Here is a 26,683-nt window from a genome sequence, read left to right on the forward strand (position 1 = left end):
GCGTGCACGTGTGTGTGTTTGTGTGTGTGTGTGTGTGGTGTGTGTGTGTGTCAGTGTGTGTGTGTGCGTGTGTGTGTGTGTGTGTGTGCGTGCCAGTGAGTGCGTGTGTGTGCGGTGTGTGTGTGTGCCAGAGGAACTGAAACCTCTGCTGAACAATCCTCATTGCGGTAAATGCGCATGCGCCAATCAGTCTCGGACTTAACAAATGCGACCCTTTGACCAAACGAACCATGGGTTAGGGTTAGGGTTAGGGTAAGGGTTAGGGTTAGGTTGTTCACGACCTGATTAATCTCCCCATGTTAGCGCATGCGCATTGACCGCAATGAGAAGGATTGTTCAGGCAGAGTTTTCAGTTCGTGACACCGGTGTGCCATCAGCGGGGTGGGATTGGTTAACTTGACAGTCACGTTTGGGATTTTAACCAATCCGACCCGCGGTTGGCTCCCACCCGGTTGGAAAGTCTTGATGTTTTTAGTGCAATTGTGAACTTTTAGTTAATTGGATTTATTTTATGTTTTAAACCGCATGTGACACTGCAAGGCAATTTTCCTAGTTTTTATAAGGACATTAAAAATCTTTCACTGAGTCTTTTGAATGACGATCTATTTAGTATAGATAAAGATATGAATGAGCACTGTCTCTTTCGCTCAAAACTTGCCCCCCAAAAAGCTGATTTTATAAACTGAGACTGAAGAAAAATCGCGCATGATTCGAACAAAAAAAGAAAAGAGAGCGTGTGCGGGGCTCGAACCAGCGATTTCAGGAACTGTGCCGCATACCCACACGCCACGTCGATGTCCTGGGTACAAAATCGGGCGTAACAACCGTCTGGGTACGTATATTGAGCGTAACGTGTCTTGGCTTGGGCTTAGAACTATACAAGTACAGTAGAACTTGAAGACCACAGAAATAATCTAGGGGGAACCATTCATGATTTCTTGGACGTAATAACGTAGTAATAATTGTCTCCCTTAATCTCAAAATCCATCTGGCACAAAAAGTTCTTAATCGCAAGTTTTTGTACACGCTACTTTCCTTCAGTTATCAATTACATTAACAATGAATGCGATATTTATCAGAATCTTAAAAAGAGTTTCTGAAAAAAATGTTGGGGAAACTATTAGTGCCGTTCCGTTCTTTTCGGCTACCAGCAGTGTCTGATAACCGCACCCGACTAGAAGAAGTTGGCGGGAGCTTCACAGGTAAGGTGATGATTCGCGCACATTATTTTGTGAATTCTCAATTTATGAACGAATGGACGGGGTAGGTGAAGTGTGTGTACGATTTCGTAATTGCTTGAAAGGTCATATGACTGAAGAATGTGTGTAATCTACTCATCTTCGGCGCTGTCTGTGTCACGGTTGTGCAATTTTCTTTTTCTGTTGGAAATGGAGAACACAGGGCCCACTTGACGACTTGTGCAGATCTGTGCGATTCCTCTCTTTTGTTTTGACTGATACTATCTGCGTACATCGGGATAATGAAAAGATCATCGTCTTCATATCATCCAGACCACCCAGATCTTGATTTCCGTTGCTGTTGCATCGATTCCCTGAGCCTATGGTGCAATATATATATAGCACTTGCAGTCAGTTTTAAAACTCGAAAACAAGCAAAGTGAAAGTTGAAGAGAACTTGGACTGGAATTAACAAAATAGCTAGATGATCGGTGAAATTCTTCACAAGGGGTCACACTATTAACTAATCAATGATATCATATTTACCCCTAGCTTGTCAGCCATATGCATTTAACATTTAAAGTGTTGGAACATAAGAATATATTATATAATATTATTATAATGATATAATATATTATTTATGTGAATTATGAATGTGAGTCACTGAGTGTGACTGTAAGCTTGAGGGCATGATACTGTTGATAAGTTCATATTCATTGGTTTGCAAATGCGCAGACAGTGAACATTCAATGACAACACATTGGTAATTGAATTTGTCCAAAATTAAAAAATTAGAAAGCATTTGCATTTGCAACACAAATTTGCTTTATTCAAATTATTGTGTACACTTGTCTCATTCTTTGAATCACAAAGAAGGAATGAGTTTGTAGTTGTACACTATACCAAGTACCATGCAAACATTTTCGCAAATATTTTAAAGTATGTATGGCCCTTACTAAGTTACTGTGTTATTCATCATCATGGAGCCATTCAACAATTCTCAATCTCATTCATAATTTCTTCCTCTGGTGTATCATATTACTGTTGCTTTCGACTACAAGTACAACTTGCAAGTGATCATTGATTTATTTTAACTACATTACAGAAAATGAGAAACCCAAGTGTTCATGCTAGTTCTTCTGGTCAAAATTCAGATCAGTTAATCTGTGGTGCCATTTCACTTTTAGTCTATTTTTCAGTTACTGTATTGTTGATTTCAGGTTTCTTTAATTGCTGAACAATCCCAGTGCAGTACCACTACTAACGGCGCTTCTGAGTGTTACAAGGCTAAACAGACAATGGACAAGAAAAGAGGACCCACTGGTAAAGGAGGCGCTCCACCTCTGAAGAAAAACAGGTAGTCATATGAGCAATATTCTGATTTTAACCTGTTAGAGTTTCACTGTCAATGTTGCTGAGAAAATCTCAAAATGTGCACTCTTTTTGTGTGACTTTAGTAAGTCGTGACGTCACTTCCACAGTGCTAAAATGTATGCAACAGCAGCTTTAATGCTTATACTTGAATTCAGGCTCATGTTCATAATTTCATTTTATTGTGTGTCATTCTTAAGTCTTCTTTAAACTGTGTCAGTGTGTGTGTTCAGACTTTTTTTTTTTTTTTTTTTAAGACAAGCTACACATTGTTCTACTATCGGACCATGATTTCATCAAGACAATGTTTCCTATTTTGCAACTACTAAATTTTTCCCAATTATTATTCATGTCTCATTTCATTACCAGTGTCAAGCCTGTCCTTAGTTCGCGAAGCTGGCTGCACAGAGCTTTAGCACTGAGTTTTCGTTAAGAAGACTTTGCAAAGTCTTTGTGAAGTCGACTTCGGCTCTATTAAGGACCGTCTTTAACAGCCCCCTCAGTCCAGGTTAGCAAACCTTGTAAGTTGTAATTAGTTATGCCGTGACCAGTGTTTCACTTTCACCATGACCGTGTAATCATCAACTCTGTCATTGTGTTTCAGGTCAATGGAGGATGATGACGAACCTTCAGGCTTTGAGGCGGAGCTGGCTATGATGGAGGACATAGACGCTGACATGAAGATGGAGGAAGACAGTCAGGAGGTCCTTGGTCAGTTGATAATGATCACAATTTGCGTAAATTGCTTTTCTCGGGTTCCGTGGACATTTCAGCTCGATCGCTGCGCAACATGGGTCTTGTTGTGTTTTAACTAAGGCAAATCACTCACAGTTAATTTAGTTTTACTAAAGCCTGCTGGGACACAAGTAATGGGTTAGTGCATTTGTAAACAGGAATCGCTTGACAAGTGGCCCCCTTCATCCCCCCCTTCCTCGTCCTGATATGGCTCTGCGTAGTCGGCTGGACGTTAAGCAACAAATAAACAAAACAAATCACTCACAGTCAATGCGGCCCCTGAATGATGATGTTGATTCTAATAATGCAGTGAGGACTCCATGCCCATAAAGACCACCTCACTCTCATTGGCTCACGTAAGTGTAGCCTATGCGATGCTAACTTTTGTCTGTCTGTGCGTATGTATACATGTGTGTGTGTGTATGTGATAGAAACTTTAACATTTGACTGAACACCGAAATACTAATTTTACCTGGTTATTATCCAAGCAACAGCTTCAAAGTATTGAAGCAATGATCAACATTTCGTCGGCACGTAGGTAGTTAAAGTGTGTATCCAAAGAAAACGGGTGGTGGGGTTATTTGGGGGGGTAAAAACAGCTGACTGGTTTGTGTCGTGTATGGTATGTAGACCAGGTCAGGGGTCAAGGTTAGGTCAGATCGCGTGAAGGATTGTGGTATAGATACAGTTATCACCGAGCTGCAGTTCGCCGATTCGGAGAACACGATTTCACATTCGGTTTCGTAGCTCCAGAAAATAGATAAAGAAGATACCAAAGGAGATTTCCTACGGGTTAATCTGCACAGCGTGTTTCCAGTGTCTGCGCGAGAAAGCGCAGTGTCGATCTGGTCATCTGGCAGTCGTGTCCCTGTAAGTACTAAAAAGTAGGCTACAGACAGACAGATCTAGATCTAGTGTCTCGCACTCTTGCACCGTATCACTTATGCTTACTCTTTCTTTCTTTCTTTATTTGGTGTTTAACGTCGTTTTCAACCGTTCAAGGTTATATCGCGACGGTATGCTTACTGTGTGTGTGTATGTGTGACGGAGTGATTGAGTTTGTGTTACTGTTTGTCGATTTCTTACGTGAGCCGTGAAGGCTTCGCCTCTTGTTTTCTGTTTGTAACATCTGTAGAAAAACTAGAATACCGTCATTTTTATCTGTCTTTTAAGACCTTTCGTCAGATTTTGGTGGTCTTAAAGGGGAGTACATGTACAACTGTTAGTGTAAATTATAATTAAAACAACCATTTTTTGCACTGAAATGTATGTGGAGGTAAGGATGGAAGCCTGGCAGATATGAGATGGGGTGTGCCTTTAAGCGCAGGTAATCTTCTTCTTCTTCTTCTTCTGCGTTCGTAAACTCCCACGTACACTCGTGTTTTTTGCACGAGTGGAATTTTACGTGTATGACCGTTTTTTACCCCGCCATTTAGGCAGCCATACGCCGTTTTCGGAGGAAGCATGCTGGGTATTTTCGTGTTTCTATAACCCACCGAACTCTGACATGGATTACAGGATCTTTTTAATGCGCACTTGGTCTTGTGCTTGCGTGTACACACAGGGGTGTTCGGACATCGAGGAGAGTCGGCACACAAAGTTGACTCTGAGAAATAAATCTCTCGCCGAACGTGGGGACGAACTCACGCTGACAGCTGCCAACTGGATACAAATCCAGCTCGCTACCGACTGAGCTACATCCCCGCCGCAGCGCAGGTAATGATGATGGACGTTTAATTACAGGTGAGGGTCCGGCGCTGGTAGCAACCAGCAGCAAGTGGTCGCGTCCTCCTCTCCCCACCGTCCACCCCAAGACAGACAATATTGAGTTCCAGCAACTTGATGTCGATTATTACGTTGGTGAGATGAAATTTCTGTTCATTGTTGGTGATCTTGCGTCTGTTGTATTAACCAAGGCGAATGTGTTGCGAAAAATTAGAGTAACAGAGATCTGTGCACACAGAGAGGGACAGACACGGGTAGTGGCAATGAACTGGTAAAAATATGAAAATACAGGACATTTTCTTTGCCTGATTTTCACTGTATTATGGAAATGTAATCACTTGATTTTAGTTTTTACTGGTTGGCATGATAATTTGACCAATTATTTTGTGAATATAAGGGAGAATTCGTATTCGTTAAGAAATAGCTGTTTGGAAATGGCAATCATGGTAAGAGCAGTTGGGGTGTTAAGTGTGTACCACTATTTACATTGGCTGTTTATGTGCACCACTATTTTCATAAGTTGGTCTGATGTTTACCACTGTTTTCATTTTCTGGTCCAATGTGTACCACTTACTTCATGTATTGTGTTTGGCTGGTCTGATGTGTACAGCTATTTTACGCCCTCTGCTTTTGAACTTTACTTTTGAACTGTGAGTGTGTATTCGATTCAGGCCGCCCACTGCCAGAGATGCCAGGAGCCACTGTGGGCCCCATCCCAGTGATTCGCATGTTCGGCATCACCATGGAGGGAAACAGCGTAGTGGCACACATCCATGGCTTCCACCCCTACTTCTTTGTGCCGGCCCAGCCAAACTTTAAGAAGGAAGACTGTGGCAAGTTTAAGGTGGGTTGCAAACCTGATTTTGATGCACTGCTGGGTTTGTGTCTGTTCTGTATTCATATCACTATTGTAACCGAGTGCCGAAACACTACGATCACCTCGGGAAGCGAAGTGCAATCAAACAGGATTGAAAATATTAGGGCTAATTTCTTAGCCCTATAAAAACTGTTATGCAAACCCGAAGGTTTCCATGAACATACAGACAATCGGAAACCACCAGACCCCATCACAAACAGAACTCTACAAACCACAGGTGTTGACTTTAAAGGCCAACAACCCGGGTGCAGAGTCCATTGCGAAAGGAGCGGTAGCCTCCCCTGTCACAATCGCCCCCGTTTGAAATGAACTTCGTCCCGAAGTTCCGAACCGGGAGACCACTGTCCATCCCAAGTTCGCAGAATGGGAACAGCACGAAAATGTTCAGTGGTCATATTATGCCATTACCTGAACATATCATGCCGAGTCCCATCCCTGCTCGCAAGCGCCAGATGTAACCGTGTGCCGAAACACTACGATCACCTCGGGAAGCGAAGTGCAATCAAACAGGATTGAAAATATTAGGGCTAATTTCTTAGCCCTATAAAAACTGTTATGCAAACCCGAAGGTTTCCATGAACATACAGACAATCGGAAACCACCAGACCCCATCACAAACAGAACTCTACAAACCACAGGTGTTGACTTTAAAGGCCAACAACCCGGGTGCAGAGTCCGTTGCGAAAGGAGCGGTAGCCTCCCCTGTCACACTATTATTAAGGGCGGTGCAAGGGGGAAAAATGGTAGCGATGTACTGTTCGACAGCTTGCTTTTCCCCCATAGAAAGCACCTTGATTTTCCATGACAGAAACTTCACAGGGCTGTATAAAATTACCTATATATATATACTATACAGTCATATATTTGGTTACTGGCAAGTCCAAACCTTCCATTGATCACGTCTCCTGATACTGTTGACGTTTCTAACAGCTATTACTTAGTATTTGTTTTGTTATGTTTCTGTTCATTTACTTGGATTGGAACATCCTTGAAACAAACGGACAAAAATGAAAGAAAAAAGTTAAATTAGTTGCAATGTCAGGGATGAGATTCTACCGCCAATTGGCGGAATTCCGCCCAAAAGTTCGTTCCCAGGACCATTTTTCTGAATCGTCTAAATCCGTTGAGAAAAATTGGGGGGGGGGGGGGGGGGGGGGGGGGAGAGTAGTTGTTGTGGTTCCATCCAATGGAACCAAATTTTGCACATATGACTGACAAAATGTTGTATGCTTCTACTGCTCGGACTCATTTCCAAGTCTTTTTTTATGGTCAAAGTGTCAAAAAATCTTCAGCTTCAGCGACCCCCAGACCCCCGCCAAATAATTTCCTCCCAAAACACTTTTAGGAAATCTCATCTCTGAATGTGTTCATGATAAAATTAAAAAACAAAAGCAGCATAAACGTTTAGGGTATGTTGTGTACCATTTCTGGACCACACAGGCGAGTTTGGAATTTTTCAGCTTTCTGTGCTAGTGTGTTCAAGTATTCACTGCAGCTAATAATAGTATTGTTTGTGTTCTTCTTCGTTCATGGGTTGAAACTCCCACGGCTTTTATATGTATGACGGTTTTTACACCGCCATTTAGGCAGCCATACGCCGCTTTGGGGAGATTGTGTAGGTTACAAATGTTCTCTTTTTTTTTTTTAGGACGCCCTGGATGGTGCGGTGAAAAGAGACATGCGGTCCAACAGAGAAGAGGTGGTCCACACTGTGCTGGCTGTAGACTATGTCATGAAAGAGAGTAAGTACTCCACCTTGTTAGACTTTAACGGGCGGGGATATAGCTCAGTTGGTAGCGCGCTGGATTTGTATTCAGTTGGCCGCTGTCAGCGCGAGTTCGATCCCAGGTTCGGCGGAAATTTATTTCACAGAGTCAACTTTGTGTGCAGACTCTCTTCGGTGTCCGAACCACCCCCCGTGTATACTACATTGGGTGTGCACGTTAAAGATCCCACAATTGACAAAAGGGTCTTTCCTGGCAAAATTGCTTAGGCACAGTTAATAATTGTCTACCATACCCGTGTGACTTGGAATAAGGCCGTGAAAGGTAAATATGCGCCGACATGGCTGCAATCTACTGGCCGTATAAAATTTCATCTCACACGGCATCACTGCAGAGCGCCTAGAACTGTACCCACAGAATATGCGCGATATAAGCCTCATTGATTGATTGATTGATTGATTGATTAACCAGATTGCTCTTTGTGTCATCACTTGCTTGCCATTAATTATAAATGGCAGTTTTCCTTTTTGATGTTCAGGGTCATTGCTGGGATTTATTTTCCTCGACAAGTTTGCCCAGAATTTAAAAAACCCACCAAGATTAAATTATTGGAATGTTTAATTCAGAATATGAAAGTTAACAAAACATTCACAAAAACGTCAACCTATCAGTCTTTTAACGTGGACAAGCAAGATACACATAACACAATAGAAAAAAATTGATGATAACTGATGCTGTGATTTATCTTAAAATATAGTTTTTGTTCCCAAAACAGACGAAGCAGAATGGCAAAAAAATGTTGACAGTTTTAAGAAGTCAATGGCATCCACTTTCCCCCACCAAATAAAGTTCAGGTGAAAATATGTCACTGTTTTGAACTATTTGAAGAACTTTCTACTTTGTGCCAATATCAAAGGACATCTTTGTACAGGGATGGCCAAATCCCAAAAATTTTACTTGCCAGCCAGGCGAGTAACTTCAAAAAAGTCACTAGCCTGGCGGAAATGTCACTGGGCCGGTACATACCACAGTTGATCTGCAGTGTTTATATGGCTTGACAACGCGACATTAACACCAAAATTGTTGCCTTTCACCAGAATTTTCATTGGCCAGGCGGTTTCTACTAGCCCGGCGGATTTTTTACTCGCCCCTGGCAATTGGGCGGACGATTTGACCATCCCTGTTTGTATGTTACGTAATTGATTATATGTAGATGTTGTTTTGTTTATTTTTGATGTGCAACATTGTATGTGGTTGTAAGAATCTGACATTTTATCTGGAAGAGAGGTCTTTCTTTCTTTGTTATTCTAATATTTGAAATGTTGTTTCAAGGTATTTATGGTTACCATGGAAACCGGCAGATCCCATACCTGAAAATCACAATGGCCATACCGAGACTTATCGCGCCATCCAAACGACTGTTGGAACAGGGATTCACATGTCCTGGCTACCCTGCTTACGGCTACCAAACCTATGAGAGCAACATTGACTTTGAAATCAGGTATCGTTGAAGTACTGGTGTTATAAGAAGTTTGTATGATCTGTTGATTTTGAGGCAGAGAACCTGCCAGTTTCATATGCTAGATACTTAACTTGATTATACCCCATTGTAGTCTGTAGCAGTAAAACACTGTACGAATAGTGGCATATTAGTTGTCTCCCCTACATTATGAGCTGATGACAGAATAAGAGTGCATTTTGAACTGCGGTTGCACTGATTGACTTCGACAGGGTTTCTCTTTAACTTTTTTTATATTAATTTGTATGGTTTGTTGCGTTTTGTTTTGCTTGTTTTTGTCTACAAGTTTCTTGAAAGGTTGATGGCAGGTATAACTGTTTCTAATGTGTCGGTTGTACCCAGGTTCATGGTTGACTGCAACGTCGTGGGCTGCAACTGGATCCAACTACCTGCTGGTAAATACCGCGTCCGTCAACAACAGGGGGGTGGTGGTGCAAGACCCTCGGACTCTGGGGCACAAATCCCTCGTACACGATGCCAGCTAGAAGTGGACATTTCGTGGGAAGAGATCGTGTCGCACGCCCCGGAAGGAGAATGGTCCAAGGTGGCTCCTTTCCGCATCCTGAGCTTTGACATTGAGTGTGCTGGGAGAAAGGGTGAGTGATAGTTCAAAAATTCTCAGATATCGAGGTGAAAAGAACACAATGTTCTAGTTCTTGCCTTAACGTGTTTTAAAAAAAGTGTAAATGAAGAGAACTGTTGAAACTAATGATACAGAGGAACCTCCCGTAACGACCTCTCCCAAGAACGACCCCCTCCTTTTGCCGACCGAATTTCTCGGCACGGATGCCTTTTACTATGTAACTAACCTCCCAAGAACGACGACCTCCGTTTTCAGACGACCGACCTAATATCAAAGGGTCAATAACGACTTTGACCTTTTTATCAGCGAGTGTCAAAGTTCGTAATTGCCCAGCACACGCACGCGATTAGTCACGCATCAAGAGTCAGGAGTGGTGGTCTGTGGTCAGCTGTGCGTGCAGGTCGAGTGGCCTACGGCTGTCCTCTTCTCACCTTTTGCTGTCACAATTGAATGACTGCCCTTGAAGTAGGGGAGGGGGGAGGGGAAGGGAGAGAAAGGGAGTGGAAGGTGTTGGTAGGCGCAGTTTGAACAACTCAATAATGAAGGCGTCAATATTGCCCGCCTACCCCATGGCATTCTTTTTGGCTAGTTTGTTTGCGTAGGTATTCTGTGATTTTGTTCTCACCACCTGTGTAGATGAATAATCCTGAATAAACAATGGAAACACTCCCCTTGACTTGAGTTTGTGAGTTGTTTTGTGTCAAAGCGCTCTGGGTTTTTTTTTGTTTTTTTGTGTGTTTTTTTTCGTCTTTACACCTGTTCCTTGTCCCGTTGTGCTCTCACACCGCCCCGTCCCTGCACTCACTGCTCCAACCACCTCTGAATTTCGTTCCGCTGCCAGACTTGTCGATTTTACAGAATCTCCAGGGGGGATGTCGGGTCGCTGCGGTAGGCTACCCTCGGAAGATGACACTGCACTTCTGCTGAGTCACTTCGACGGTGTTCAGTAGTGGGTCTGTCCCGAGCTAACGGACGCAGCCCACTACCTATTATGCCCCAGAACTACTAACGACATTGACTTTTAAGTCGCGGAGCCAGACTTAGTGAGCGTCCCCTCCAGAGAGCAGACCGCCACCACGTCCCTCCGTCGACCTCCCAGAACGTCACACGTTGAAGACTGACAGCAGAACTACTATTCAGGGAAGGATCGAACAGGAACACTGAGACCAAGGTCACCATGAGAGCTCCGGGCATGAAGGGCCACAAGAGCAAGGACAATTTATATTTTGGATGATAAATGAGATGAGGATGATTATAATGATGATGCTTTGGATTTCCAATTTGGTTTTTGAGACTACGTGACAGGGCAGCACTCTACGCTTACTGTCATAATATATCCTGGCATCAACCAGGCCCGAGAACTGCCGCACCTGCGGTGTTGGTCAGGTATACAGAACCTGAGCACCCTCAAAGTCGCATTCGTTAAGTGAATGACACTCGGCTGTGTGATCCCAGCCTTCCCATAGGAACCATAGCACTTCCACTCTGGGTAGGAGCCGACCGTAGCCCGAAAAACCCACATGACCCTGATGGGATTCGAACCCACGACCTCCCGGCCCGCAGCCCGATGCGCTAACCACTGCGCTACGGGGGCCGGTTAAAGCGCTCTGTCTTAGTTCAACTTCATTTTACATTTTGAGAGGTTGTGTGTTAACATGGCAACTCCAACAAAAAAAACGAAAACTGTTGACGCTAGAAGACAGGATCAAAGTCATAGAGAGAAGCAATAAGGGTGAGACTGCGATCGCAATCGCTATAAGTCTTGGAGTTGGAAAAACACAGATCCAAACCATTATCAAAGACCAGGAAAATATTCGGAACAGGTGGGAGAACGGAGAAAGTTGTGACCGAAAGCATTCTAAAAGAAGAAAAACTTGTAGCCTGTTGCCTGTGTTTTACCAAAGTCAACTTGTATACTCTTAAGACATGTATTTATTTATTAAGGAGATTTCTATAGCGCATAACTAAAAGCACTATGCGCTTTACAACTACATACAGATTTTGCAGTCTCATTGTGTTTATTTCTCTGTGTGTGCGTGTGTGTGTTATCTGCCCGTTTTCAAATGGGAGCAAAAATAGTATAACGAACCCAAATCCCAAGGGACATAACTACGGAAAATCAAAAAGACTTAACTGCACAACAGTTGCCTCCCCTGTCAAAAAAATTAAAACCTCCCAAACTCCCAATAAAGACCCCTTCTTTTTACGAGCGATTTCTCTGGACATTTTCAAGGTCGTTAGTGGGAGGTTTTACTGTTGTATTGAAAGCTAATATATCGTGAACCACAGAATTGTTCTGCGCTTTACAATATTCATGAGAATTGCAAGACAGTATTTCAACACAATAACATCTAACCACAGCTTCACAAGAAAAAATAAAATAACGACAACACAACATTTATTTTACAGCAAAACAACATAAATGTAAAAGAAGAGAAATTTTGAAAGCAAAGCCATAAATGTTGGAATCATTGAATGAAGACGGATGGCGGGGGGAAAAAGGAACCTTTCCTGTAAACAGCTTGCAGACATAAAGCAAAACATCCCATGAAGTTCCTTTCATTTATTTATTTTTTGTGGGTTTTTTACGCTACAGGTATATTCCCTGAGGCTGACAAGGATCCGGTGATTCAGATTGCCAACATGGTAATCAAGCAAGGGGAGGCCGACCCGTTCATTCGCAACGTGTTCACACTCAACACTTGTTCCCCCGTCGTCGGCTCACAGGTCCTGTCTTTCCCTAAGGAACAGGAGATGCTGAGGGTGAGTGAAACAATTACATGGGTGAGATTCTTCCGGAAATCCGGTTTCGTAATGTCTGTGGTGACGTTTTTTGGTTAATTATACAAATCCTTCAACGTCTGACACACACACACACACACACTCCCCCCCCCCCCCCCTCCCTTAACATTCTTCAGATTCATGATATTTTTCAGTCCCACCCATGCAATTATAATTATGTCAGTTGTTTTTATGTGTGGTAGGTAGGGTGTTTGTGTGTGTGTGTCTTTGTGTACGTTTGCTACAGTGAAACCTAACTTTTCCTGATGTAGAATTTATGTCTATGTTGATATAACTGTCAATAGTAAGAGAGGAGCAAAGCTGGTTTTTAAATGACATTATTTCAGCACATGAAGTCTTATTTCATTTACATGTGAAACCAGTTTTTCTTATCCCACTTTTTGGGGTGATGTCACAGCAAACACTCGCTTTGCATTGCGTTGCGTTTCGTTTCCCCCTCCTGAACACTGTCCACAGTAAACTTTTACATTTCGACTTCAGTTCCATCTCTGGTTTTTAACCATTGCCTATTTGTTGAAATAAATGTATTTTGTGCCAACAGCAATGGTCAGCGTTTGTGCGTGAGGTGGACCCTGACATCATCACCGGCTACAACATCCAGAACTTTGACATCCCCTACCTGCTCAACAGAGCCACAACCCTCAAGGTAAACGTGCTGCTTTCTTTTTCAGTTCTTTCTTATTCTTGGGCTGGATAACAATTTTCTGGAGAAAGTGACTCTTCACAAGAGATTTGGTTGGTTGTTGATGTCTCTTGTCTGAAGAACCCAGGGGAGTCATCTGAGACCGATTCAGCTTCACTCTTATTCTCTGCTTTGTTCTTGATCAACACTTTAAAACTATTCACATGTAAGGCTTATCACAGCAAAATGTAGAAAGTCCCTTTAAACTTAGGTTCTATTACAATTTACAAGCGGTAATTTAAATTTTGTTAAAAATCCTGATTTCTTTCAAAACTCTTGTCCCAGGGTACATCCCAGACTTATGAGGCGAAAGAAAACAATGCTCCAAGAATATGGTCGATGCGCAGAGTTTACATAATAACATAATAGATGATAAGACCCACACTGGCACTCGCACATACACAAATACTTTTAGAATAATGGTCGAAACCATTTATTTTGCAGGTGTCAGAGTTTGCATACTTGGGTCGTATCCGTGACGCCCAGTCCAGGGTGAAGGAGGCCATGTTCCAGTCGAAACAGATGGGCAAGCGAGAGAACAAGGTCATCAACACTGAAGGTCGAGTGCAGTTTGATCTGCTGCAGGTAAGGCACAGTATATAATACATTGCTGTTGGTTGTTGTTTTGTAGTTGTTGTTGTTGTTTTTTTTTCTTTCAACTCGCCTGAGTAATCGGTGAGTGGGTCTTTCATTATCCTTATTTGTTTAGATAGTTTGGTTAACTTCCATACAAGATTGAAGTCACTGCTATGACAAAAACATGACCATACAATGCTGTCGCTGTTTTTTTCTCTTGAAAACTTGTAGTAAGTAACCTTATTGCACCCCACCACAGTATGTAAGAAATGTTAAGTCCTTTGTACTGGAAACTTGCATTCTCCCAGTAAGGTAATATATTGTACTACGTTGCAAGCCCCTGGAGCAATTTTTTGATTAGTGCTTTTGTGAACAAGAAACAATTAACAAGTGGCTTTATCCCATCTGCCCCCCTTTCCCCGTCGCGATATAACCTGCGTGGTTGAAAACAACGTTAAACACCAAATAAAGAAAGAAAGAAAGCACCCCACCACGACAAAGGGATGTCAATCAAGCATTTGCTCTCCTAAAAAAGCTAAGATAAAAGTTTCTTATATTTTGTTTGAAAAAGACAATGCATCAGTGAAGATATTTTTTCACAGGTTTTGCTGCGAGACTACAAGCTGCGATCCTACACACTGAACGCAGTGTCTTTCCACTTTCTGCAAGAACAGAAGGAGGATGTACAACACTCCATCATCACAGATCTGCAGGTCAGTTTCCTCCTATTAGTTTTTCTTCACTGCGAAATCAAAACTTTTTTGTGGTTTATTCAAGTCATCGAACAAAACAAGCACAGGGATGTTGTTTGACCTGGCAGCCACAGACCTGTTTATCCTTACTTTTTTGCAGTAATTTATAACTATTTTTAGGATTTTGAGGGAAAAAATACTCCATTTGAGTCCAAACTACGATTTTCAAATGTGCTTCAACTAAGGTTTGTGTTGCTAATGTTGGCGTTTGTAACCACTGGGTTACTATTTTGGTCATCAGATTACTATTTTGTTACTTGACCATTACTCTTGTCAAGTGTTGGGGGTAAACAGGTCTGCAGCCAGTAAAACAATGAAACTTCCTTCCTGTTGCGTACAAATGTGCCGTCATTTCAGTAAATCTACTTAACTTTTTTTGTTCATGGTGAGGGAAGATTACAACACGGATTGCCTGAAATTTCCAGATACAGTGGTACCTCTGTCTAACGACTTTGAAAATGTAACCAAAATTCGGTCGTTATATGGAGGGGTCGTAATATGGAGGAGTGTTTTGTTATGTCCGGGTCCGTCAATGATCCGGAATGACATTGGCGTTTTGATTGATGCCGCCCACAAAGTAATGTTATTCTTTCCTTAAACAATTCCGGTAACCCGTTTTTTGACTCACATGCGAAGCAAAAGTGAGTCTATGTACTCACCCGAGTCGTCCGTCCGTCCGTCCGTCCGTCCGTCCGTCCGGACGTCCGTCCGTCCGGCCGTCCGGAAAACTTTAACGTTGGATATTTCTTGGACACTATTCAGTCTATTAGTACCAAATTTGGCAAGATGGTGTATGATGACAAGGCCCCAAAAAACATACATAGCATCTTGACCTTGCTTCAAGGTCAAGGTCGCAGGGGCCATAAATGTTGTCTAAAAAACAGCTATTTTTCACATTTTTCACATTTTCTCTGAAGTTTTTGAGATTGAATACCTCACCTATATATGATATATAGGGCAAAGTAAGCCCCATCTTTTGATACCAGTTTGGTTTACCTTGCTTCAAGGTCAAGGTCACAGGGGCTCTTCAAAGTTGGATTGTATACATATTTTGAAGTGACCTTGACCCTGAACTATGGAAGATAACTGTTTCAAACTTAAAAATTATGTGGGGCACATGTTATGCTTTCATCATGAGACACATTTGGTCACATATGATCAAGGTCAAGGTCTCTTTGACCCTTATGAAATGTGACCAAAATAAGGTAGTGAACCACTAAAAGTGACCATATCTCATGGTAGAAAGAGCCAATAAGCACCATTGTACTTCCTATGTCTTGAATTAACAGCTTTGTGTTGCATGACCTTGGATGACCTTGACCTTGGGTCAAGGTCACATGTATTTTGGTAGGAAAAATGTGTAAAGCAGTTCTTAGTGTATGATGTCATTGCTAGGTTTAGGTCAAGCATGTGAGTCGTATGGGCTTTGCCCTTCTTGTTATTCAATTAATTACTTGCACAGTTTTCTTGCTTGTTTAATGAAGCCCCGTAACTACTCGTGGGTTTAAGGTTTGAAATAAACAAACTGAGGTCGAACGAAAGCATGCGGTCCCAAAACATGCACATCGATGTCGATACCAGCTACTAATCATAGTCATACGATACCCAGCAACGATTTGGTTAAAAACAAAGAAAAGTGTCCCAAACGCAAGGAACAATACGAATAAGAACCGCGGCAGTGTGTTGAAACTGATGTAAAATTGTAGCCAAAAGCGTCAGTTTTCACGATGAAACTTGACTCGCTCATTCAAGGGACAACTGCACTACGGACTGTCCACAGAGTTGAGTAATTTAGGACACTCCACTACTCACCTTCAAACTTCACTGACGGGATTCTGAGGAGAATTTATTGATTCAAACGAACGCGTGGTTATATATCGCATCATTTGGTCACGGATCGGGAAAAACCAAGAACAGTTCCAGATTTCAAAACCCATGTTCGTCGGCCGCCTTTGTTAGCTAGACCGAAAATGTTTACACGCGCTTTGCATACGTACATCGGAACATTTCATGACGTCACCACAACTTTCGGTTTTGGTTCGATGATCGGATTACTTTCATAACGTTTCTGTAACTTTGCGTGTTTAAAAGGTAGGAGTTCCTGCACAGTTCTTTGCAAAATGAAGCAGACATTTGGCGAATGACCTTTATCTATTCAAAATAAAGTAATGACCTAAAATAGAAACGAAAAACCATGGCTTCAGCAGTTAGCGTGCCGAAGTGATCTTGTACACGGACAGGATTTCAGCACGTGTTTGTGTCTGTATTGCATACTCACTCGACTGGAGATATAAGTTAGAGTAAACCAAATCCGTGATAATTTTGGGAAAAGTCGTTTTGAGTCCACGTATGGACGGTCGTATGTCGTATTAGAGAGGGGGACGTAATATGGAGGTGAGAAATACTCAGACAAAGAAGGAGAAAAAATCCGTCAGAGAAAAGTCGGTCGTAATATTGAGGGGTCGTAAAGGGAGGTACCACTGTAATGCTGAATCTTGTATTGCTATTTAAGCAAATTTGCAAAATTAGAACCTTTTCTTTCTTATTTTAAACATCCCTAGAGTAAGGAAGACCAGATACAGAGACGATGACATGTTTTATTCTGGACACTGCTAAGAGAAATCCTTTGTGGTTTGACAACCATAATTATTATGGTTACTGCATCCTCTTGTTATTTTAAATTGCTCTTTCTGTAGTAGTAGTGTTTTTACACCCCCGGTATAGGGGTGTGTATAGGATTCGGTCGATGTGTTTGTTTGTTTGTGTGTTTGTGTTCGCATATAGATCTCAAGAATGAACAGACCGATTGTCACCAAACTTGGTGAACAGGTTCTATACATTCCTGAGACGGTCCTTACAAAAATTGGGACCAGTCAAACACACGGTTAGGGAGTTATTGGTGGATTAAGATTCTACAAGGACTTATAGAGGGACATATTAATGGTCAAAGGGAAATAACCTTCTCAGTTGGTGGCAGTGAGAATGGTAAGGACGGGGGTGTTTTTCCTACCTCGGAGGAATTTCTTGTTTCTTATGGTATAGATGCTTGGGGAGGGAGGAGGGCTGTCATTTTGTCAGAACTCTACTGCATGTGCATTTGTTTGTCTGTGTCTTGTGCGATACAGTGGAACCCGCTAATGCTGCGTCGCCCAAAACACATAACGGTTTTGGGTGTGACAAAAAAAAGAACAGGGCCGGAGTGCTATGTTAATTATGAGCAGTTCTTCCACACCCATTTAAAAAATATGACACTACCAGCATGATTCCGTATATTGAGCCAGAATGTTTTGTTTTGGCAAAACGACGTTTGCAGTTCCGGTGCAAATGATCCAAATTTCTTTGCGAATTTGCGTTCAATCGTGTTTTTCCCATAATATAACAATGCACAGCTAAAAAATATGGCCAAGAACAAATCTGTGGTACTTCGAAGAAAGAAGAATAACAACATTCTTGTCCAATACGACTTCCAATTTACTGTGTGCGCTGTAAAATCTCCCTACCTTCAAAGCAGACAAAAAGCAGACATCTTCATTTTCTTCCAAGGGAGAAATCGTTGGTCATAAAGTCTTGCAGGACCCAAACATCATTCTGCATGCTTTCTTTTCTTTTCATATTCAATTGCTTCGCAAAAATGAAATGTCATTGGTTTTCTCAACTTGTCAAGTCAGTCAAAATGACCGCAGAACTGGGAAATGACACTGATTGAAATACGAAAGATCTTCGATGACGAAATTATAAATGACGTCATGTGGTAACACCTATCTCGAGAATTAAGCGATGCTCAGAAGCAGCGCCCTTCCATTACGCCCCCCCCCCAATGTATTATTACAACCCAACCTATTCATGCAGAATGGAAACGACCAGACCCGTCGTCGTCTTGCAGTGTACTGTTTGAAGGACGCTATCTTACCGCTGCGTTTGTTGGAGAAACTGATGTGTGTCATCAACTACATGGAGATGGCTCGTGTCACAGGGGTGCCTCTGTCTTGTCTCCTCTCCAGGGGTCAACAGATCAAGGTCATGTCACAGCTGTTGCGCAAGGTCAGTGGAAGGTCAAGGCTGTCGTTCTGTTTGCTCATGGTGGTTTTATAGTTGTAAGGGCAATATTGTGTGAGATCTCAATAGAAACATACACCCTTTTTACATTTAGTCAAGTTTTGACTAAATGTTTTAACATAGAGGGGGGAATCGAGACGAGGGTCGTGGTGTATGTGTGTGTGTCTGTCTGTGTGTGTAGAGCAATTCAGACTAAACTACTGGGCCGATCTTTATGAAATTTGACATGAGAGTTCCTGGGTATGATATCCCCGGACATTTTTTTCATTTTTTCGATAAATACCTTTCATGATGTCATATCCGGCTTTTTGTAAAAGTTGAGGCGGCACTGTCACACCCTCATTTTTCAATCAAATTGATTGAAATTTTGGCAAAGCAATCTTCGACGAAGCCCGGGGTTTGGTATTGCATTTCAGCTTGGTGGCTTAAAAACTAATGAGTGAGTTTGGTCATTAAAAATCGGAAACTTGTAATTAAAATTATTTTTTTATTAAACGATCCAAAAACAATTTCATCTTATTCTTCATCATTTTCTGATTCCAAAAACATATACATATGTTATATTTGGATTAAAAACAATCTCTGAAAATTAAAAATATAAAAATTATGATCAAAATTAAATTTCCGAAATCGTTTTAAAAACTATTTCATCTTATCCTTGTCGGTTCCTGATTCCAAAAACATATTGTAATGGATGGCCCTATTAGTATTATCCAGAAACTTTAACCTGAACATTAGTGGATCTAACTTTTACACTGAGAAACATGTGATACAGATCTAAAAGTGTTCTTCATTGAGACAAGTGAAAGATTGGGAGACTTGTGGACAAATGTTACGATATTAACTGTGTTAGGTTGTACTCACCAGAAAATCACTGCACAGTTCGTAGCAGGAAACTTTCGCTGACTAGTTTATGTAGTTTTTATTCGGAATCGTGTGCGTATCGATCGCATTCTTATGAGATGAACACAATGGAACGTAATCTTCTTTTCGATGACGCCATTTTAGATGACGTGTTATTCGAGATCTCATCGAAGAAGAACGATAAAAGAATATTATGTTATGAAATGTGCATGTGAATATTACTGCATGCACTCTAGAATTGATTCATTATTGATAAGATAATGATTGAGTGAAAGGAAGCAGAGATTTAGTTTAGTTAGATAAATTGTTTGTGTTGTTAGAGGTTACCCAGAGAAACGTAAACAAACACTTTTTGGTTGCTTTGACTTGAGAAGGTGTTATACGAGATCTCATCGAAGCAGGACGATGAGAGAATATTATGTAATGAAATGTGCATGCAAATATGGTTATGCATTTTAGAATTGATTTATTATTGATAGGATGATGATTGAGTGAAAGTAAAATGGAAATTTAGTTCGGTAGGCTAGGTTGTTTGAGCATTGTTAGAAGTTACCTAGAGAAACGTAAACAAACATCCTCGATCGCCTTGACTCTAAGACGATCGAGAGTGTCGGTTCGTTGCTAAAGGTACGAAACAAGAAGAAAGGCAGGAGAGACAAGGTATGTTGTTTATGTTGTTAGGACATGTATTGGGGTAACGTAGACAGACAGGGGAGATCGTTATAGACGATCAAAACGTTAGAGGTAGCTAGCGGTAACAGGTAAACAAACAAGGAAGGGGATAAATAGACAAGGGAAAGGAGAAATCGGGGCTTATGTTCTAGTGTTCTTTTGGCTTATGAAGTTCCTAGCGATTGTTCCAAGGCGATGTTGTTCTAGTCGGGTTCTACGGAAGGGGTTCTAGTATGCTTCTTCGAGACTGGACTAGGAAGGGATAGTAGTCTACAAGAAGAAAGTGGGGCTATCCGACAGGAGAAATCGGGGCGGCTTCTTCGAGACTGGACTAGGAAGGGATAGCAGTCTACAAGAAGAAAGTGGGGCTATCCGACAGGAGAAATCGGGGCGGCTTCTTCGAGACTGGACTAGGAAGGGATAGCAGTCTACAAGAAGAAAGTGGGGCTATCCGACAGGAGAAATCGGGGCGGCTTCTTCGAGACTGGACTAGGAAGGGATAGCAGTCTACAAGAAGAAAGGGGGAAAAGAGAAATCAGAACCAATTTACGGGAGAAATCGCAGTCTACAGTAAAGAAGATAGTCCAGAACAAGATCATCATGTGTCATACCTATTTTTGTATGTGAAAGAACGATACACTGATATATTGAAGTTCGATACGAATTTGTTCAGATGAATAAATCTGAACATTGAAACCTGGAACCATTTGTGTTTGCTTTATTCTTCATTAACATTCACACACACAACAATCAACAACCAGAGCCAACAGCTCGCGCGCCCATCCCGTTACAATATAGATATGATATGTTTGGATTAAAAACACGCTCTTAAAGTTAAAACGAAGAGAGGTACAGTAAAGCGTACTATGAAGCACAGCGCAACCACTGCCACGCCAAACAGGCTCGTCACTTTCACTGCCTTTTGCACTAGCGGCGGACTACGTTCAGTTTCATTCTGTGAGTTCCACAGCTTGACTAAATGTAGTAATTTCGCCTTACGCGACTTGTTTCTTTCTAAGAAGGTACTCTTTGTTGAATGTTTATCATTTTATCTTTTGCGCAATTAGTGATTTGTGTTAGTGATTTGTGTTAGTGATTTGTGTCTTTGCCTACAAATGCAGATATATATTGTGTCTAAAATCAGAAATATCTGCTGCACATATTCAGATGAAAACTTTATATTGGTATACCAATGACATTTGTGACACTACAGGAATATTTTGACATATTTTGTTCAATTTCAGGCCAAGGAACAAGACTTGGTCTTACCTGCTCAGAAGATTGAATCGGGGGATGAATATGAAGGTGCTACCGTCATTGAACCAGTGAAAGGGTGAGTTTCTGCTTTCACTTTTTGTTTTTGTTGATGTTTAGCAGCACATGAATTAAACAGTTTTATTGCCTTGGCCTGTGGCAAAGGGTATAGATTGAACAAGATTATTTATAACTTAATCTTAACTGTCTGTGTGTTTTTAAATTGAAGAGAAAGATAGTTTGTAGCTTGTTCATGTTGACACTTTGTACCCCAACTATGTTGACCAAGGTTTTTTTAGCCGAGACCAGCTGTGCTGCAGCAGGTCACTCAGAATTGTAGTAACTGTGCATCAACACGCTGGAATGCAGGCGTTAGATGGACGTTACAGGAAGCGACTGAAGCTAACAGTCTGAGCAGATATATCCGTACCTGGTCAGATAGAGCCATATGAGTGGGTACAGATATATCCGTACCTGGTCAGATAGAGCCATATGAGTGGATACAGATATATCCGTACCTGGTCAGATAGAGCCATGTGAGTGGGTACAGATATATCCGTACCTGGTCAGATAGAGCCATATGAGTGGGTACAGATATATCCATACCTGGTCAGATTGAGCCATATGAGTGGGTACAGATATATCCGTACCTGGTCAGATAGAGCCATATGAGTGGGTACAGATATATCCGTTCCTGGTCAGATAGAGTCATATGAGTGGGTACAGATATATCCGTACCAGGTCAGATAGAGCCATATGAGTGGGTACAGATATATCCGTACCTGGTCAGATAGAGCCATATGAGTGGGTACAGATATATCTACATTGTGAAAAAGGGAAACTGGATCACACGGGTTTACGATGGCTCAGGGGTAAGATAAACCACGCAAAAATAAATTCTTTGAAAATTGCTCGCTCTTAACGGAGGGCACCTAGGATGTTCCCGTTTGGTGAGCGTTCAAATGGAAGGGTGTTTGTACTGTGTGTAAAAGCCTGACAGTATCTGTGATGGTTTACGGGAGGCTTACTGTGTGTAAAAGCCTGACAGTATCTGTGATGGTTTACGGGAGGCTTACTGTGTGTAAAAGCCTGACAGTATCTGTGATGGTTTACGGGAGGCTTACTGTGCCTTTAAATGGTGTGCGCGAGTAAGAAAATCTTTTTAGTGTGAGTTTGGTTTGTGTGCAGATATTACGACGTGCCCATCGCCACGCTGGATTTCGCCTCTCTCTACCCCTCTATCATGATGGCTCACAACCTGTGCTACACCTCTCTGCTCAACCCACAGGTCATACAGAAAGAGGGGTACGTTAGCATTGTTTTTATTTTGTTGGATTGAGGTGTGAACAAGTTTACTTCAAAAGTGATGTGGACTTTCTGTGTCAGAGTGTGTTTCTGTTTTTCTTGACAACCACACCAGCTTGCTTTCTTTTCCCACCTCTCTCTCGCTCTCTCTCGCTCTCTCTCTCTCTCTCTCTCTCTCTCTCTCTCTCTCTCTCTCTCTCTCTCTCTCTCTCTCTCTCTCTCTCTCTCTCTCTTTGTTTGTTACTTTGGTTTATTGATTTTGAAGCTGTAATCAACTTTGGTCATGCGTGGATGATTGCAACACTTGTTTTGCTTGCAGGTTGACGATAGACCAGTACATCAAGACGCCATCAGGGAATCTGTTCTGCAAGGCCAACGTCAGAAAAGGTCTCCTGCCGGAAATCCTGGGAGATCTGCTTGGTGCCAGGAAAAAGTGAGAAAACTTACCAACACTTCCCACCACTCACCAGCCCCACCAGCCCCCTTTTCTTTTATTAAGGACTAGCTGTACCCGTTTTCTATGTCCATACACGACTTATATGCACGCACCTATGCATGCACATACATCTGACGCGTGTGGAAGATGTAACCTAAGCTTTGGCACACACACGGAGACTATTTTTTTAATCTAGATGCAGGTTTTGATTAAATGTGATTTTACAATATCAAGATAGGTATAAAAATCCAACTTGTTTTATAAAACGACCTTATCTGCTTCCAATAATCGCATTCCAATAAATGTCACTTAACGACTATACTAATTCATTTTTGATTCTCATTAGCAAATTTAATGATAAAGGGGTAAAATGGTCGCCAAATTAGTCCATTTGATTAAGATTTACCAGTTTGAAATTTACACACACGGTTTTTTTCCGGTTCTGAGAGATGTCAGCCTTAACATGTGAGTCTTGACAACGTCTTGTGTTGATTTGAGCTGGGAAAATAACGAATGTCAAATCCGAAGGAAAAAGTGTTATTACAACCAAACGGTTTCTCAAAATGATTACCTACTTGGCATGCGCCGTCTTTTACATGTATAAAGTAAACACAGAAAAAGACAAACATAGAAAAATGGTTTTTGATACTTTTTTTTACAAAATGAATGTTGATAAATTTAGACACACGAAATTGTTGATTTGTAACTTAAGTTTCGGTCAACATCACAACAGGTTCACTCGACACATATGGCTGTCATTCGTTTAGATCATGTCATTTGCTACTACTTTTGTTTGTAAAAAAGTGAAAATAATATTGCTCGCATATTTAAATTTTGGGTAGTGCCTAAGTCGTTTTAAGAGACAGTTCAACACCCATATGAAATGTTATTTGGGATTGATCGTTTGTTCTGTGACACTTATGTTATTGACAAACTTTGAAGACACTGTTGACTTTTGCCCTTTGCCTCGTGCAGCTGTGAAGAAAATGCTCGTCTGTGATGATTATTATTGAACTCTGTAGTTATCTTAAGTGACAGTGTGTGCGGAATTTACGGGGGAAATGAAAAATAGTTTTATCATCAGTCACAACCCAAAATAAACAGCCCATATCTACTATTTACTTTTTATTCAGTGATATCGTCAACCTGAAAAGCAATAGTGTGTATAGTACTGCCGATCGATGGACAATTTCCGATTAGAAGCCACAGATATTTGCGATTTTGCACTTTTTTTTTATATATATTCTATTTGCTCATTTTCTTAAAGTTTTAATTCTTCAATTTTTGTACGATTTTTGTGAGATTTAGGGGTTACGGTTAGGTTTTAGGGTTAGTTTATGGGTTTTGATTACTTCAGTTTTTACGGCAAGTTACTAGTCACTGGTTTACTAACTCAGTGCGAGCAGGATTACAGAAAAGCACGCGGGCGGGCACGCACATTTCAGTCTGTTTTGTGGTTTTTGCCCCATAACTCTGGAACTATTAAAGGTATTCGCACCAATTTTTTATGTGGTGAGATAATGACCACAAGCACCCTTGGGCCAAATATTCGGTATCGCCGCTCCATATGTGTGAGAGATATAAGCCTAAACCCCTGAGAATGCATGAGAAACCAGTCTTCCCAAATTTCGCTATCGCGCCAACAACAACAGAATATATATATATAATAACTTGAGCTACTCTGAAAAAAAGAATAGCAGACGACGCAGAAACCCGTGACACAGAACGCATGCTCAGTGACACTGAATAAACCGCACGTGGGCGACTATGACGGGTTACTAGTGCCAAAACCTCATAATTGTAATTATCAAGGGAAACATAGTAATTTTCCCTTGATAATTACCATTTTCACGTGTGTATTACTAATTTTCCCGGGAAAATTACTAATTTTCCCGGAATAATTACTAACTTTCACCTGTTAATTACTAATTTTTAGTTTTGGCTCACTTCCTGATGGATTGCTAGTGCCAAAACTAAAAATTAGTAATTTTCCCATGAAAATGAGTAACTAACAGGTGAAAACAGTAACTGACAGCGTTAATTCGTAATTATCACGTGATAATGGGTAACCTCAGGTTTTGGCACTAGTAAGCCGTCATAGGGATTACTAGTGCCAAAACCTCATAATTGTAATTATCAAGGGAAAATTAGTAATTTTCCCTTGATAATTACAATTTTCACGTGTTAATTACTAATTTTCCCGGGAAAATTACTAACTTTCACCTATTAATTACTAATTTTTAGTTTTGGCTCACTTCCTGACGGATTGCTAGTGCCAAAACTAAAAATTAGTCATTTTCCCGTGAAAATTACTAATTATCCCGTGAAAATGAGTAACTAACGAGTGAAAACAGTAGCTGACAGCGTTAATTAGTAATTATCGCATGATAATGGGTAACCCCAGGTTTTGGCACTAGTAAGCCGTCATACGATACGCCATGTTGAAGTGTGAGTTTAGAGGGAGCAGTCAGCGACCATAAACTCTATTTAAAGCCGCAGTTTTGAAAGAATGTCTGCTATGTGCTACAGCGACTCGTTCCTCCAAGTCTGTTATCATTAGTTGTCAACACCCAGCTTTCCAATGCCCACAGGCTAATTTACAGGCCGTCTCCAATTTCAGTCTTCGCATGGGCCATGGTTTGCTCGGTCCAGCAATCGGAGCATACTCCTGCTTATCTAAACAGTTCCCGAGACACTTGCTGGATCGAGGGACTCAGAATCAGAATCAGAATTTATTGTCATTAAAGCACAGAGGGTGTGGGTGTCAGTTGCGCATTTGGAGGCCATTAATCAGCCCCCACTCCCCTCCATTTGAGATCTTCGTACTCGCAGAAAAATTCCTCCCGATCTTCGCCTTTAAACGATACAGATATGCAGCAATAAAAGGGGGGGGGAGGGGGAGGAGGTGTAGAGGTAATGCAGGAGGAAGTGATAGCAGAGTCCCGTGGGAACGAATGGGGGGAATGGAAGAGGGTTGGAGGGCAGGGGGGGGGGGATAATGAGTGAAGGAGAGCATCTGGAATGAAACAATGGTAACAGCTAGATAAGGGAGTCCTACAGAGAGCGAGAGAGAGCGCGAGGACCGAAGTCATTAGTAGCAGCGCAGCGGCCAGCAAGCAAGTTCAGCGATTTTTTCAGTTCATGTTGAATGATGACTGTTGTGACGCCGTGAGCTGCAGCTTGGAATCATTATGGAGTTTGGATTTCGGACAAGCCACCTGTCCGATTGCCAGAACAGCACCGACTGGACAGTAAGTTTAAGGGTAATCTTGAACTTTAGCGTGTTAAATTCATAGCTCAGAATCCAGAGGCATTAAAGTCTCCAAATTTGTAGAACCTGCACTTGTAATCATAACAAGTCATTTTAGATCCCTTTGAAGTTACGGAATGAACTCCGATGAACTGTACGAATGTATTTTGTTTACATGGGTCAAAGAAGGAATTATCCGTATGATCAGACAAGGGAGACAACTCTTTTGTGTAAATGATGTCCCATGGTTGACAACGTACGCCATTTTCGGTGCATTTTCGTCGATTGAACAACCAAATTAATTAATTATGCTTAAAGTTTG

At 41.5% G+C, this 26,683-nt stretch overlaps 1 protein-coding gene across 1 annotated transcript in view; it reads left to right on the top strand.

The window, feature by feature from the left end:
* Nucleotides 1-1,136: 1,136 nt before the first annotated feature.
* Nucleotides 1,137-26,683, top strand: part of LOC138971237 (DNA polymerase delta catalytic subunit-like) — a 66,850-nt gene continuing 41,303 nt past the window's right edge. The window contains exons 1-16 of the mRNA XM_070343928.1: nt 1,137-1,202; nt 2,399-2,535; nt 3,154-3,260; nt 5,028-5,144; nt 5,681-5,853; nt 7,535-7,628; nt 8,943-9,111; nt 9,472-9,725; nt 12,309-12,475; nt 13,056-13,160; nt 13,641-13,781; nt 14,375-14,485; nt 18,374-18,565; nt 21,361-21,449; nt 22,559-22,675; nt 22,995-23,108. Coding sequence (XP_070200029.1) covers nt 2,477-2,535; nt 3,154-3,260; nt 5,028-5,144; nt 5,681-5,853; nt 7,535-7,628; nt 8,943-9,111; nt 9,472-9,725; nt 12,309-12,475; nt 13,056-13,160; nt 13,641-13,781; nt 14,375-14,485; nt 18,374-18,565; nt 21,361-21,449; nt 22,559-22,675; nt 22,995-23,108 — 2,009 coding nt within the window. The 5' untranslated portion in view covers nt 1,137-1,202; nt 2,399-2,476. The remainder of the gene's footprint in view (nt 1,203-2,398; nt 2,536-3,153; nt 3,261-5,027; nt 5,145-5,680; nt 5,854-7,534; nt 7,629-8,942; nt 9,112-9,471; nt 9,726-12,308; nt 12,476-13,055; nt 13,161-13,640; nt 13,782-14,374; nt 14,486-18,373; nt 18,566-21,360; nt 21,450-22,558; nt 22,676-22,994; nt 23,109-26,683) is intronic.

The sequence above is a fragment of the Littorina saxatilis genome, linkage group LG7 (assembly GCF_037325665.1).
Source record: "Littorina saxatilis isolate snail1 linkage group LG7, US_GU_Lsax_2.0, whole genome shotgun sequence".
In the NCBI taxonomy this organism is placed as follows: Eukaryota; Metazoa; Mollusca; class Gastropoda; order Littorinimorpha; family Littorinidae; genus Littorina; species Littorina saxatilis.